The sequence below is a fragment of the Coffea eugenioides genome, unplaced genomic scaffold (genome assembly GCF_003713205.1).
Source record: "Coffea eugenioides isolate CCC68of unplaced genomic scaffold, Ceug_1.0 ScVebR1_2434;HRSCAF=3460, whole genome shotgun sequence".
Lineage (NCBI taxonomy): Eukaryota > Viridiplantae > Streptophyta > Magnoliopsida > Gentianales > Rubiaceae > Coffea > Coffea eugenioides.
Window position 1 is genome coordinate 3,170 of NW_020862921.1, and position 12,614 is coordinate 15,783.

At 41.6% G+C, this 12,614-nt stretch overlaps 1 protein-coding gene across 1 annotated transcript; it reads left to right on the forward strand.

The window, feature by feature from the left end:
- The first annotated feature begins 5,941 nt into the window (after positions 1 to 5,941).
- On the forward strand, positions 5,942 to 7,576 carry LOC113756632. The gene has a single exon (XM_027300262.1). The coding sequence runs from the start codon at positions 5,942 to 5,944 to the stop codon at positions 7,574 to 7,576; it is 1,635 nt and encodes a 544-aa protein (XP_027156063.1).
- The last annotated feature ends 5,038 nt before the right edge of the window (positions 7,577 to 12,614 follow it).

The following is a 12,614-nucleotide window of genomic DNA, read 5'->3' on the forward strand; positions in this document are numbered from 1 at the left end:
ACAGTCAAGTTTTGAATTTATTATTTCCTAAACTATCCCACACGCGATTTTCAACAAGCATAAGGGTCGTGAGCGAGTATAGGGTAATTAGGGTCGAACCCATAAGGAAGACAGACAATTATTGGTACTACTAAAGTTTCTCTATTATTTAGACTACTAACAAATTAAAATCAACAAATCTAAATTATTAATATGAAGAAAATACAGATAAAAGCTCCCCCACTAGTGGAATCCCTATCTACTCATGCTAGTGCAACTTTTCAACTAATTGAATACTAAAATCTCGGTTAAGTCATCGAGTAATTTCCTTGTGTATGTGACACCCGTTTTCGTCAATGTACCAACTATATCTGTAATTAATCCATATCTACTTTTGTGGCTATGAAATCAACTATAAACTCATTTACTTATATGAAATTACTACAAAAAAAGCCACAAAGGTGCACCTCTACTTTCGCAAGTGTACTCCCTAAGTTTAACACTTCTATGAATTAGCGTCAAATTTCAATTTTTATTACAAATCTAACACCTTGAGATTATCATAATCAATGGTCAATTAATCATGATTTTAAGATCAAAAGTGCTAAATAATTTAATCAAGATACTAGCCCAAAATAATTAAAAAATCAACGCATAGAAAATATAGATAGTTCAACCAAATAGTCAAGGCATAAATTTTAAAACAACATCACAAACATAATATCCAAAACTTGCATTAACAAATTTATAATCCAATACAAAGATAAAGAGGTGGAGAGAAGAAAAACCCTTGTCACTTGAGCTTCTTGAGCATCTCCATCTTCATCTCCATCGGCCTCCTTATTGAACCAATACAAGAGTGAATGCACAGCACAAGTCCTATAACCAATCCTATAAATTAATAAAAATAAAAAAGAAAGCTATAAGTGTTGTGGGTTTGTGTCTTGCCTCAAAGGGCAAGACACAACCCCTTTTGTTGCTCTCTTTTACTCTAAAGTTCTCTCCCTCTCTAAAACTAACTAGAAAACTAAAAATCTCAAAAAACTCCTTCTAAGACTAAAGGTTTCTTTATTTATATTTTTCACGTCCCTTCTAATCTTCCACAAGAAGCCTCTTTGTCTTGAAGAGTCACAAAGTTGAGATGGAATGACATAAAGTTGACAAAAATTGATGTCTTAGGTCCAAAAAGTAGCTGCCAAATCATCATTGATGCTACAAGAAAGAAGGATTAAAAGTTGTGCAAGTTACAGCTTTTTTCCACCTAAATATCCGATGCAGTATTTAAAACGAATTTCACTATCTGATGCTGTATACTGCTAAACATTCTTCTTCGAAAAATCCTCTGACGAGTATCTGGCGTGATTATCTAGCTTCACTTCTTCAATCTGACGTTGTATACTACTGAACACCCTTTCTCTTGCAAAACCTTCTAACGGGTATCCGATTTGGTATCTGACTTGAATTCACTATTTGGTCCCGTATACTCTCATCCAATCCGGTGATGGCTTTTTGTAAACGGCCCCATATAGTCTTTGCTCATTCATCCCTACCAAAAATGACAATGTTTAACAAGTAAAAATGATGAATTCACAAGTCTTCTCAAAGTTATTCAAGGATATCAAATATTGTCAAAATTGTCATTCACATTGTCTAATGAGCTCGAAATTAACTATGAATAAACTAAAATATGTACAAACTATTGGATAAAACAGACACTTGTCAACATACAAACACCATGATCATTCACTGTATGCTTACGCATTCCAGAGCATTTAGAGCGTTGGTAATATCTTTCCCAAGGTAGCTAGGAGCTACGAAACTGTTTGTATGTGAAAGCTCTATAAAGTATAATAGGAGGATTTCCTTTGACAGTCAAAGCCATTGTAGGTTCTACTACGATATCATTAGATGGAGCCAAGAATTTTGTGATGGTTGTTCAAGCTTTGGTGTTTGTTACCACTCAATTTTTAGGACTTTTGAACAAATCATTACTAATTACCCGTACCATTTACAAAAAAGATGGATACCTAGCAGGGGGTATACATGATTATTGGCAAGAATTATAGTTCAATGAGCTTCAGGATAATATGTACATTTAATAGGAGGCTACAAATGACAACCAACTACTTTCTTCCTTGTAGAACTAAAGTCCAAGTATTGTGCATTGATGAAACATAGTTATGAGATTAAGATCATAGTGTTCTGGCATTCCCAGTCTAAGAATAGCTGAACTTTGGTTAGCCCATAGTTATAAGTCCCAATCTTTCACAAATTAGATACAAAATCCTCAAGAGAAACTTCTGTGCTTCAACACAATATGTACTTATGACATCCCTGAAAAAAGGTTGTATGAATTGTGGCGCTAATCATTGTAACGGAATTCCTGACTTCATTCTTATTTAAATAAGTTGGGTCATACGTAGAGGCTTTACCGATATCTAGTAAGCTTTTCAGGCAAAGATTGAATATGATCCTCCACAGGATGGCAATTGTGTGTGACATTATCACTCTTCGTGATAATTTATAGTGCTTGAGAAGATTATGCAGATTTGGCTGATGTGACTGTCATTGGAGTAAAAGCCTAGCAACCTAAAGAACTCCTAGATAACATTCATTGTCTCCTTTATTAAGCCTTCAAGAACTCCATGATTAATGACCTGAACTAATAGCATTTACTTATGAGTAGCAAGATTGATAATGCATTCAAAATGATGGTCTTAGACAATCATCATCAAGGATTATGTTTAGTTTTTCAGCTCAAACATAACCAGTACTATGAACCTAAAAGAATCCAAATTCTTGGCTTGCCTTCATAATCTGCTCAATGACTTCAGCTTGTTCAAGCTTGCAGCTTCCTCAAGGTCAATAGTTGGAATGTTTTGTAAGACCTGCCTTCTTTGGTAATTATAACCCACATGATTGATTCTAAAGTGATTGATATTTTAATTAATTGATTGACATTTTGTTAATAATTAATTAGTGTCTTCATTTGTTAATGATTACTTGATATCTACTATTAATTGATGTCTTATTCAATCAGCTAATCAATCAAATCAATCAATTAGTTAAAAAATATTATTTCAGTTATGAATTTTGGCAAGATTTCCTCGATGGAAGGAAATCCTAGGAATTTTTATATTTACCAGTAAGAGTCCCTAGCCTAACCTATAAAAAGCCTGTAGTATTTCATCTTTTTGGTTAGGCACAGATTAGAAGATTCTTACTCTAAATTCTCTTTCTACTTTTCTCTTCTTCTACACATCTACGTAGTTTCTTTGTCCACATAGACAAGAACAAGGCAAGAAGATAAGGGAGTTTTAAGGATTAATCTCTATTCAACAATGAATGGACGTAAATCATTTAAATTTCTGCTACATAGTACAATTTATTTGTAATTATTTGGTTTACATGTGGTATCAGAGCCGCCCTCTAACCATGTTGTCTAACATATAACTTCATGGTTTGTTGGCAATGTGAGAATCAAATCCAATTTGCCATGGGATCTATGTATCCATTATCTCAATGATTGAGAATTAATGGCTAATCCCATGTATATGTATCATCCTTGTGATGATTTATTTGGTCATGCAAGTGTGTATCGTACATATATTGTTAGTATGATTTTTTATCTTCATTTGGTTATGCTTGTATATGACAACGTAACTAATTATATCTTGCATGAGTTATGGTTAGTATATTTTTGCCTTTTGACTTTGCATTATGTATGCTAAAATATCATAAAGGTTGAACTTTACTTTTGGGGCATTTTATGAGTTCTATTTAAATGACTCCATGCCTCCTGAAATTGGCATTGGCAGTTTGTTTGTTTGCTGCACTTTCACCTAATTATTTAAAAGTATAATTTGTGATATCTATCAACCTTTCATTTTTGTCACCTATTTAGATGCTATCATAAAGATTTTTGCATCTTGTATTTAAGAGTGGCCACAGCATCTTATATGCGTGTTGCTTAGAATTTTAATCATATAAATGCCTAGTGATTAAATGAATAACATCTAATTAAGTAAGCAATTAATTTGTTAAAATTATCACTTGGCCTGCAGGAAAGTGGTAGTTTTAATAAGATTAGTTGAAATAAGATGGTAAATTTAACATTGTGTTAAAAGATTTTCCTAAAACCACGGGTATGGAAAATTTATACTTTTATAATTTAAATTTACCGGTCTTATTATAAAGAAAGTAAATTCAATGCATGTTTTAATAATCAAGAACTTAATGGGAAGAGACGAAAAAAATATTTTATTTTTCTCTCTCGGGTTTCCTGTTTTAGAAATTTAGGGTTCTCTGGTTCCTCGTGCATGGCAGCCGCGGCTGCCCCCTCATCTCAGGGTGGGGGTCTGTCTTCTTCCCCTACGTTCAAGAAGAAGGCATTTTCTGCTTTGTTCCAAGATCGGTTGCCGCCGGAGGTGGTGAAGGTCCAGGCGGCTGTCTCCACCCATCATGGAGAGCCTGCGGTGGTCTTCAATGCGGCAGATATTGCTGTTGTGGCGTCGCCGTTCCGCTTCACGTTGGTTGGGAAGTTTTCCACGGGCCGTCCCCTTTTGCCTGAATTGCGTATGTTTTTCTCTATGCTTGATCTGAAGGACTCAGTGTCTGTTGGTTTATTAGACGCTAGACATGTTTTGCTGCGATTTAATGGAGAGGCAGATTTTCTTCGTGTATGGACAAGAAATGTGTGGTATGTTCATGGGTGTCCTATGCGGGTTTTCAAGTGGAGTTCGAAGTTTCATGTCGATAGGGAATCGTCCCTAGTTCCCGTTTGGTTCAGATTACCCAAGCTTCCTATCCATTTGTTTGCCAAGCCATGTTTGTTTCACATTGTCTCCTGCCTGGGGAACCCGCTGTTTGTTGTTGAGGCAACATCGTCTTTTATTCGTCCGAATGTGGCGCGGGTGTGTGTGGAGGTGGATCTGCTGAAGTCGCTTCCCTCTAGAGTTTGGGTAGACATGAGGGATGGAGATGGATTCTGGCAACCATTGATCCCTGAGAGCCTTCCAAAGTATTGCGGTTTTTGCTATCGTCATGGGCATGAGGAGGGCCACTGCCATGTGAAGTTCCCAGAGATGCGAGTGTCAAAGGGGCCGACTCTGAAGGTCCCTGGTTGTGCTGTAGAATTGGATGATGGGGGTAAGTTGATTGCATTTTCAAAGCCTCTGGTGGGTGCAGGGGAGTCGCTAGATGCGGCTGATGGCAGTGGGGCTGCAGTTTTACCTGGGGTGGAGGAGCTCCCTGTGGCTTTGGAGGGAGCAGTTTCAGGGATGGGCTCTGATGCTCCGTTATTACCTGCGACTGAAGGTGCGGAGCAGATCACTTTGGCTCAGTCCCAACAACCTGGGCTTGCAGGTGTGGTTGTGCCGCGGGCATTAGAACGAACATTATCAGGCAAGTTGTGCTCGGATGCTCTTCTGTTGCCTGCGAATGTAGAGCAGATCTTTTCTGCACAACCCCAACAGCTTGGGCTTGAACGTATGGTTGTGACGAGGGGTGAGTTAGAATCAGGTTTGGGGTCAGCTGCTGCGCCAGTTTTGACAATAGATTTGGGTGTCCTGCCTGCCAATCCACCGTCGTCCCCGTTTCAGGTGGCGGAGCTGGTGGAGGAGGCGATTGCTTCCGCTGCTGACAACCTCATTCACAGGTTGGCTGATCAAGTAATCGACAACTCCGATGAGTCGTCCATAGGGGCTGACCTGGAATTGGGGGAGCTTGGGAGAGGTGGTCTTGAGCTGGCGGGTTCAATGGAGCAGGTCAGGGTGGAGGTGAGGGAGCAACAGGGGGCTATGGTCGCTAACCTTAATCTTTCTCCTCGCAAGGCGGATGTTAGGGATGTGGTGCAGACGCGGTTGGATGCTTTGGAAAACCCAGAGGAGTGGCAAACGGTGGTGAGCCGTCGCAATAGGAGAAAAGGTGATTCACCCCCCCCTTACTTTCTACGACCACGATCATGATTAAGGCTATGTTTTGGAACGTCAGAGGAGTGGATAATGCTCTCACCATTGCACGTTTGAGGAAGTTGAAGCGGATGCATCAGGTTTCTTTGTTAGCGATGTGCGAACCAAAGGCGGGTCGCGAGCGGCTTGATTTTATTCGGAATAGGCTGGGTTTTCGTCATGCTATCTCCAACGATGAGAGTCGGATTTGGGTGATGTACGGGCAAGACTATAGGTGTGATTTGTTGGTCGCCTCACACCAGTTCTTGGCGTTGGAGGTTACACATGCTATTTTTCGTTGCTCTGTTGTAGCGGTCTTTGTCCATGCGTCGTGTGCCTCTCTTGATAGGGAGGCGCTGTGGCAACAGTTAGGAGAGGTGTGCCCTCAAGGGATGCCGGCAATTTTTTTAGGGGATTTTAACGTCATTGTCGGGGCGAATGAAAAGAAAGGGGGTCGCCCATTTCGTGCTAGGGAGTCGGAGCCTTTCCTGAGTTTCATGGAGGGTGCTGAGTTAACAGATTTAGGGTTCTCTGGGTCTCAGTTCACCTGGTGCAATAATCGTTGGGGCAGAGCCATGGTTTGGAAATGCCTGGACAGGGTACTCGTTAACCAGGATTGGTTGAGTTTAGGGGTGAACACGACGGTGGCTCATTTGAATAGGGTTGCCTCTGATCATTCCCCCTTGTTATTGTCTTGTTCTTTGGCCATGGGTGGGGCGCCTAAGAGTTTTCGTTTCTTGGACGTTTGGAGGTCACATGTGGATTTTCATAATGTAGTTCGTCAAGCGTGGGAGGTGGAGTGTGATGGGCGGCCCATTCGGGTTCTACTCGCGAAGTTAAAGGCGGTCAAGCAGGCTTTGCGTACATGGAATAAGGAGACATTTGACAACATTTTTGACCGTGTCAAGGAAGATGAGGCAACAGTGTTAGCACTGGAACGCTCTTTGGAGGAGTGTCCCTCGGGGGCGGGTGAATTCCAGCTCCTCTGGGCGCAAGGGGCGCTCAAGATGTCCCTGTTACGGGAGGCCGCTTACTGGCGTCAGAAGGCACGGCTTCGGTGGCTTAGGGAAGGCGATGCCAATTCCAAATTCTTCCATGCGCAAGTAAAGCAGCGGAGGGCTCGGTCTTTCATCCATCGGATGAAGGATACAAATGGGGTATGGACGGAAGAGCCCTCCAGGATTGAAGAGATGGCGACCACTTTCTTTGCGGACATTTTGTCACAACCAGGACATGGGCCGATGGATCTTTCAATGCTAGAGGTTATACCTTCGGTTATCACTGTGCAAGATAACATGGAGCTCCAGCAGTTTCCGACGGAGGAGGAAGTCAAGGCTGTGGTTTTTCAACTAGATGGTGGTAGTAGTCCGGGTTCGGATGGTTTCACAGGATCATTCTTCACTTCATGTTGGGATATTGTGAAGGGGGAGGTTTATCGGGCTGTTTGTGATTTTTTTGTAGGTGCGGAGCTGTCTTGGGGGTACACTGCTACGTGGTTGGCCCTGATCCTTAAGACTCCTGGGCCGTCATCCTTCTCAGACTTTCGCCCTATCAGCTTGTGTAACTTTGTTAATAAAATTATGTCTAAGCTGTTGGCGCGACGTTTGGAGCGTGAGTGGCTTTGTGAAGGGTCGCCAGATATCGGATAACATACTTTTGGCCTTAGAGATGTGTTCAGCCTTGGGGAAGAAGGTACGGGGATCCAATGTTATCCTTAAATTGGACATGGCCAAGGCATATGATCGGGTATCGTGGAATTTCTTGATCCAGGTCATGCGTAGGTTTGGGTTTGGGGAGCAATGGCTGGATATGGTTTGGAGGTTAATTTCTTCGTTCCACTTCTCAGTATTGGTTAACGGAAAGCCGTGTGGTTTTTTCCGTTCGTCTCGGGGTCTACGGCAAGGGGACCCATTATCTCCGGCTTTATTTACTATAGCAGCTGAGGTGTTGTCTAGAAGCTTGAATGAGTTACCGGGGGAGTCGAGGTTTGCTCCGTTCTTCGTGACGCGGGAATGCCCTCCTCTCATGCATCTTGCTTATGCAGATGACGTAATAATCTTCTCCAACGGTGGTAAACGGTCCCTTGGGTGTGTCATGCGGGTGCTGGAGGGCTATCAGGGGGTGTCTGGGCAGTTGGTGAATGTTGCGAAGAGCTGTTTTTTGGTAGATAGGAGGGTCTCGTTGGTCCGTAGGAGGTTAATTGCGCAGGTCACTGGGTTCCCCGCTAAGAGTTTGCCAGTAACCTATTTGGGTTGCCCATTGTTTGGGGGGAGAAGAGTGAGGTCTTTATTCGCTGAGTTACTCTCCAAAGTATCTCACCGAATTTCATCTTGGCAGGGCCGATGGTTATCAATGAGTGCGCGGGCATTGCTTATTAAGCATGTATTGTCGTCCATGCCGATTCATATGCTGGCAGTTTTGGAACCTCCAAGGGGGGTTATCTCTGACCTCGAGCGGATGGTTGCTAGATTCTTTTGGGGCGAATCGGAATTTGGTGCCAAACGTCATTGGGCGAAGTGGGAGAAGATTTGCTTCCCGGAGGAGGAAGGGGGGGTTGGGTTTCGGTCCCTCCAGGCGGTCGTTGTGGCGTTCTCCTGTAAATTATGGTGGATGTTTCGGTGTGGTCAATCTCTTTGGGCGAAATTTATGAGAGCACGATATTTTGGGTCTCGACACCCGAATCAAGCTCCGTTTCCTGCTCAGCTGTCTGCTAGTTGCAAGCGTATGCTTGGGGTCCGGTCGTCGATGGAGCAATGGTTAAAGTGGGATCTGTCTAGGGGAGAGGTGGCTTTTTGGTGGGACAACTGGAGTGGTTTGGGCCCTTTGGCATGGCGGTATCCTGATTTGGCGTCAAATGCGATGGTCTCGGATTTTTTACGAGAGGGTCAATGGGACTACTTGGCTTTAGCGGGGTTCCCCTCGGAGATTATAGAAATGGTTCAGGGGTCCTTCTTTTGTTTTGGATCGGACCCAGATGCTTTGGTCTGGAGCTTGGATCCCTCAGGGGTTTTTTCGTTGAGGTCTGCTTATCAGCTTGTTCGCCCGGCTCGGGCTCGCTCCTGGGTGTGTTCCTATATTTGGCAGTCCTCCGTTCCACGGAAATTTTCCTTCTTCATGTGGCGTTTACTAAATGGCCATCTGCCAGTGGATGATGTGCTGCGGAAATTCCAGATTCATGGTCCTTCTAAGTGTCATTGTTGCTTGCCGGCCCAAGGTGAAACGTTGCAGCATGTGTTCTCTACTAGTCAATTGGCGGGTGTGACTTGGATGTTCTTTGAGCGCTCCTTAGGAGTGTCTGTACGAGGGGTGGCCGTTAGGTCTCGATGTTCTGATTAGTGGATGTCCCCTGTTAAAGGGAAGACGCTCCGCTGGGTGTCCCGGATTCTTCCGGTCCTTATTCTATGGTTCTTATGGCGTGCCAGGAATGCATCCAGGTTTGAGGGGTGCAAGGTTTCTGGGGTTCGGGTTCGGGTTTCTATCTGTTCCGAATTGCAAAGGTTAGCTCAAATCCACTTTCCAGGGATCGCGCTTTTGCCTTGCCAGTGGGAGGGGTTCCTAGAGGTTTTGTCTTCAGCCAGAAGGGTGTTAGTAGCTAAGTCGGTGAGGTGGACTTTTCCTGTGGAGGGTTCTTTTAAGCTTAACACTGACGGTTGTTCTACGGTCGGTGGTAGTGGGGGCGGTGGGGTGATTAGGGATTCGAGGGGAAAACTCATTATTGCTTTTGCGGATTCTTTTGGCTCTCTGGATTCCCTGCAGGCTGAGGCTCGGGCTCTCTTGTTAGGGCTTCAGCTGGGGTACAGCTTAGGGATTTCGCAGATGTTTGTTGAATCTGATTGCTTGGTCTTAGTCAATTGTTTAAAGGGGGTTTGGGGGGTTCCTGCGGTGATTCGGCCAGTTGTTCGTGCTGTTCGTCTGGTTACTTCTGCTGGCCATCAGTTTGGTCATTGCTACCGGGAGGGGAACATGGTGGCGGACTCGCTCGCAACGTTTGGGGTGGAGTGTGGCTCTCGATCTATTTTCACGTCAGCGTCTCAGTTGCCCCTGCGCTCCAGGGGGCTTTTATCTCTGGACATGCAGAATTTTTGTAGTTTTCATTTTTCTCGTAGGATGTAGGGATCTGGATGATTCCTTGGCGTTGTGTTCTGGTTTTGATGAATAAAACAGGTTTGTTTTAAAAAAAAAAAAAAAATTCAATGCATGTTTGGTAGCCTCTACCCCAAGAAGGTTTGAATTTATTATTTGAATTAACATTGATTAATTCAATCCTTATGTCTTAAATTTCATAGCAATAATGTATGTTTAATCTTGGATATTGCAATTTTTCCTACCGCTACTCTTTTTAATGATTCATCTCATATTTCAATGCTATCCAGCGAAAACTACACCGAATGGAAGACAAGATTCTTCTAACTTTGGGGTGCATGGATCTTGATTTGGCGCTTCGTGAGAATGAACCATCCATTCCCACAGATTCTAGTTCGTCAAATGAAAAGGCTACTTATGAGCGGTGGGAGCAATCTAATTGCTTAAGTTTGATGCTCATCCGGCGAAAACTACACCGAATGGAAGACAAGATTCTTCTAACTTTGGGGTGCATGGATCTTGATTTGGCGTTTCGTGAGAATGAACCATCCATTCCCACAGATTCTAGTTCGTCAAATGAAAAGGCTACTTATGAGCGGTGGGAGCAATCTAATTGCTTAAGTTTGATGCTCATTAAGTCACATATTAGTCAAAGCATTAAGGGTTCAATCCCTGATTGTAACCAAGTCAAAGTTTATATGAAAGCAATTGATGAACAATTTGTAAATTATGAAATAGATTTGGCTAGTACCCTTATGAAGAAATTTGCAAGCATGACACTTGACAAAAGTAGATATGTGTGCGAGCACATTATATAAATGAGAGATATTGTTGCTAAACTAAAGTCACTTAAAGTTGAGATTTCTGAGTCATTTCTTATACATTTCATTCTCAACTCCCTTCCATCAGAATATACTCCATTTAAGATCTCTTCTAACACACATAAAGAAGAAAGATCAATTAATGAACTCATGACCATGTGTGTTCAAGAGAAGGAGAGATTGAAACATGAGACACCAGAAAGTGTTCATCTTGTGACTCATGGTAATGGAAATGCAAAGAAAGGAAAAGGCAAGAGTGTTCCTATGAAAAAAGATAGCAATAAAGACAAATACCATTTTTGCAAGAAGAAAAGGCATTTGGAAGAAAGATTGCCTCAAGTACAAGAAGTGGCTCGAAAAGAAAAGGCATTGGAAGATCGACATCAAGTTCTTAATGGTCAGAGATCATGTTAAAAAGTAAGAAGTAATCATTGACCACATTAATACTGAATTAATGATTGCTGATACTATGACTAAAGGATTGCCAGGAAAAATCTTTCAGGATCATGCAACTCATATGGGACTCAATGGCTCATACTACATTATTTCTATATTCTTGACCATTTGTATCAAGATATTTGTTATAATGTTTGTACGCATTAAAATTAATACATGTATAAAGAAATGATCTTTTGATCCATGAAGTTGGACCCTAAATAACTTATATGAAATTATTCATAAAGTTTTTTTTAAAAAAAACTCTTGATTAGGAAGTATATTATATTGTAATTGATAAGAGTTTATTTTACGTATTTTTAAGTGCATTTTATTAGTTAATTTTGAGTTGATTATTTAGTTTTATAAATAAAATAAAGAGGTTTTTGGTAAAATTATATATTTTTGGTAAAAGTGGATAATATTGCATTTCTATTGATTTTAATGGTAAAAACTTCATTTTTATGCAGGAATGATGATTCAATCACCAAAGGATGTCAAATGAGGTAAAAAATAGAGATTTGGTGATGAATTCAAGTGGCAACAAGAAGAATGAAGTGAAAAACGTTCAAGTGAGGAAATGCAATACAAGTCAGTTTTGACACTCTTCAGTATTTTGACCATATCTGGAGCTACACTTATCGGATTGAGGTGATCTTTATACCATTTTAAAGCTAAGAAAGAGACCTACAATTCGTATGAAGACATCGAAATCCATTTCTGCCATCTTCATGGGCAAAACGTTGGAATACAGAAGCTGCATTCTGTGGTCGGAAGTTAAAACAGAGGTTTGAACAGGTGACAGTATTTTGATCATATCTCAGGCTACAAAGCTCCGATTTGGATGATTCTTGAACATTGGAAAGCTAACTCAAAGGGCTACAACTTTTGTGTTTTGCATAAAAGCTAGTTCGGCCTGAATCATGGAGAAAATTGCAGTTGAAATAAGGCCAGAGTGAAAACGCGAGTAGACAAAACGTGAGTTATGCCGCGTTTTGTGTAGGCGCGTTTTATAGCCGAAATTCTGCAATTTGACTCAGTCAATTCTCGTGTTCATACCACTTTCCAGCTATAAGATGCAAGGGAATTCGGTGCACATGCTTCTGCAATAAAAGAGAAGACCAAATGAGTGTGGACAAAAGGAAACATCATATCTTTGACTTCTTTTTACAAAATCTGAGTGGAGGAAATTATGAAGTGAGAGGAATGAAATTTCTACCACCTTTTATGCAGAAACACAGGGGAAAAGCCTGGCATCACCATACGTAGCTAGTTTTCCTACTTGCAACAAGTTTTCTCTCTAGAGTTCTTAGAGAAGCATTTGGTTTTTCACTTGTAACCATCTTGT

Excerpts from the sequence above, each read along its gene's own strand:
- LOC113756632 (XM_027300262.1), top strand. The coding sequence starts at position 5,942 with ATGATTAAGGCTATGTTTTGGAACGTCAGAGGAGTGGATAATGCTCTC.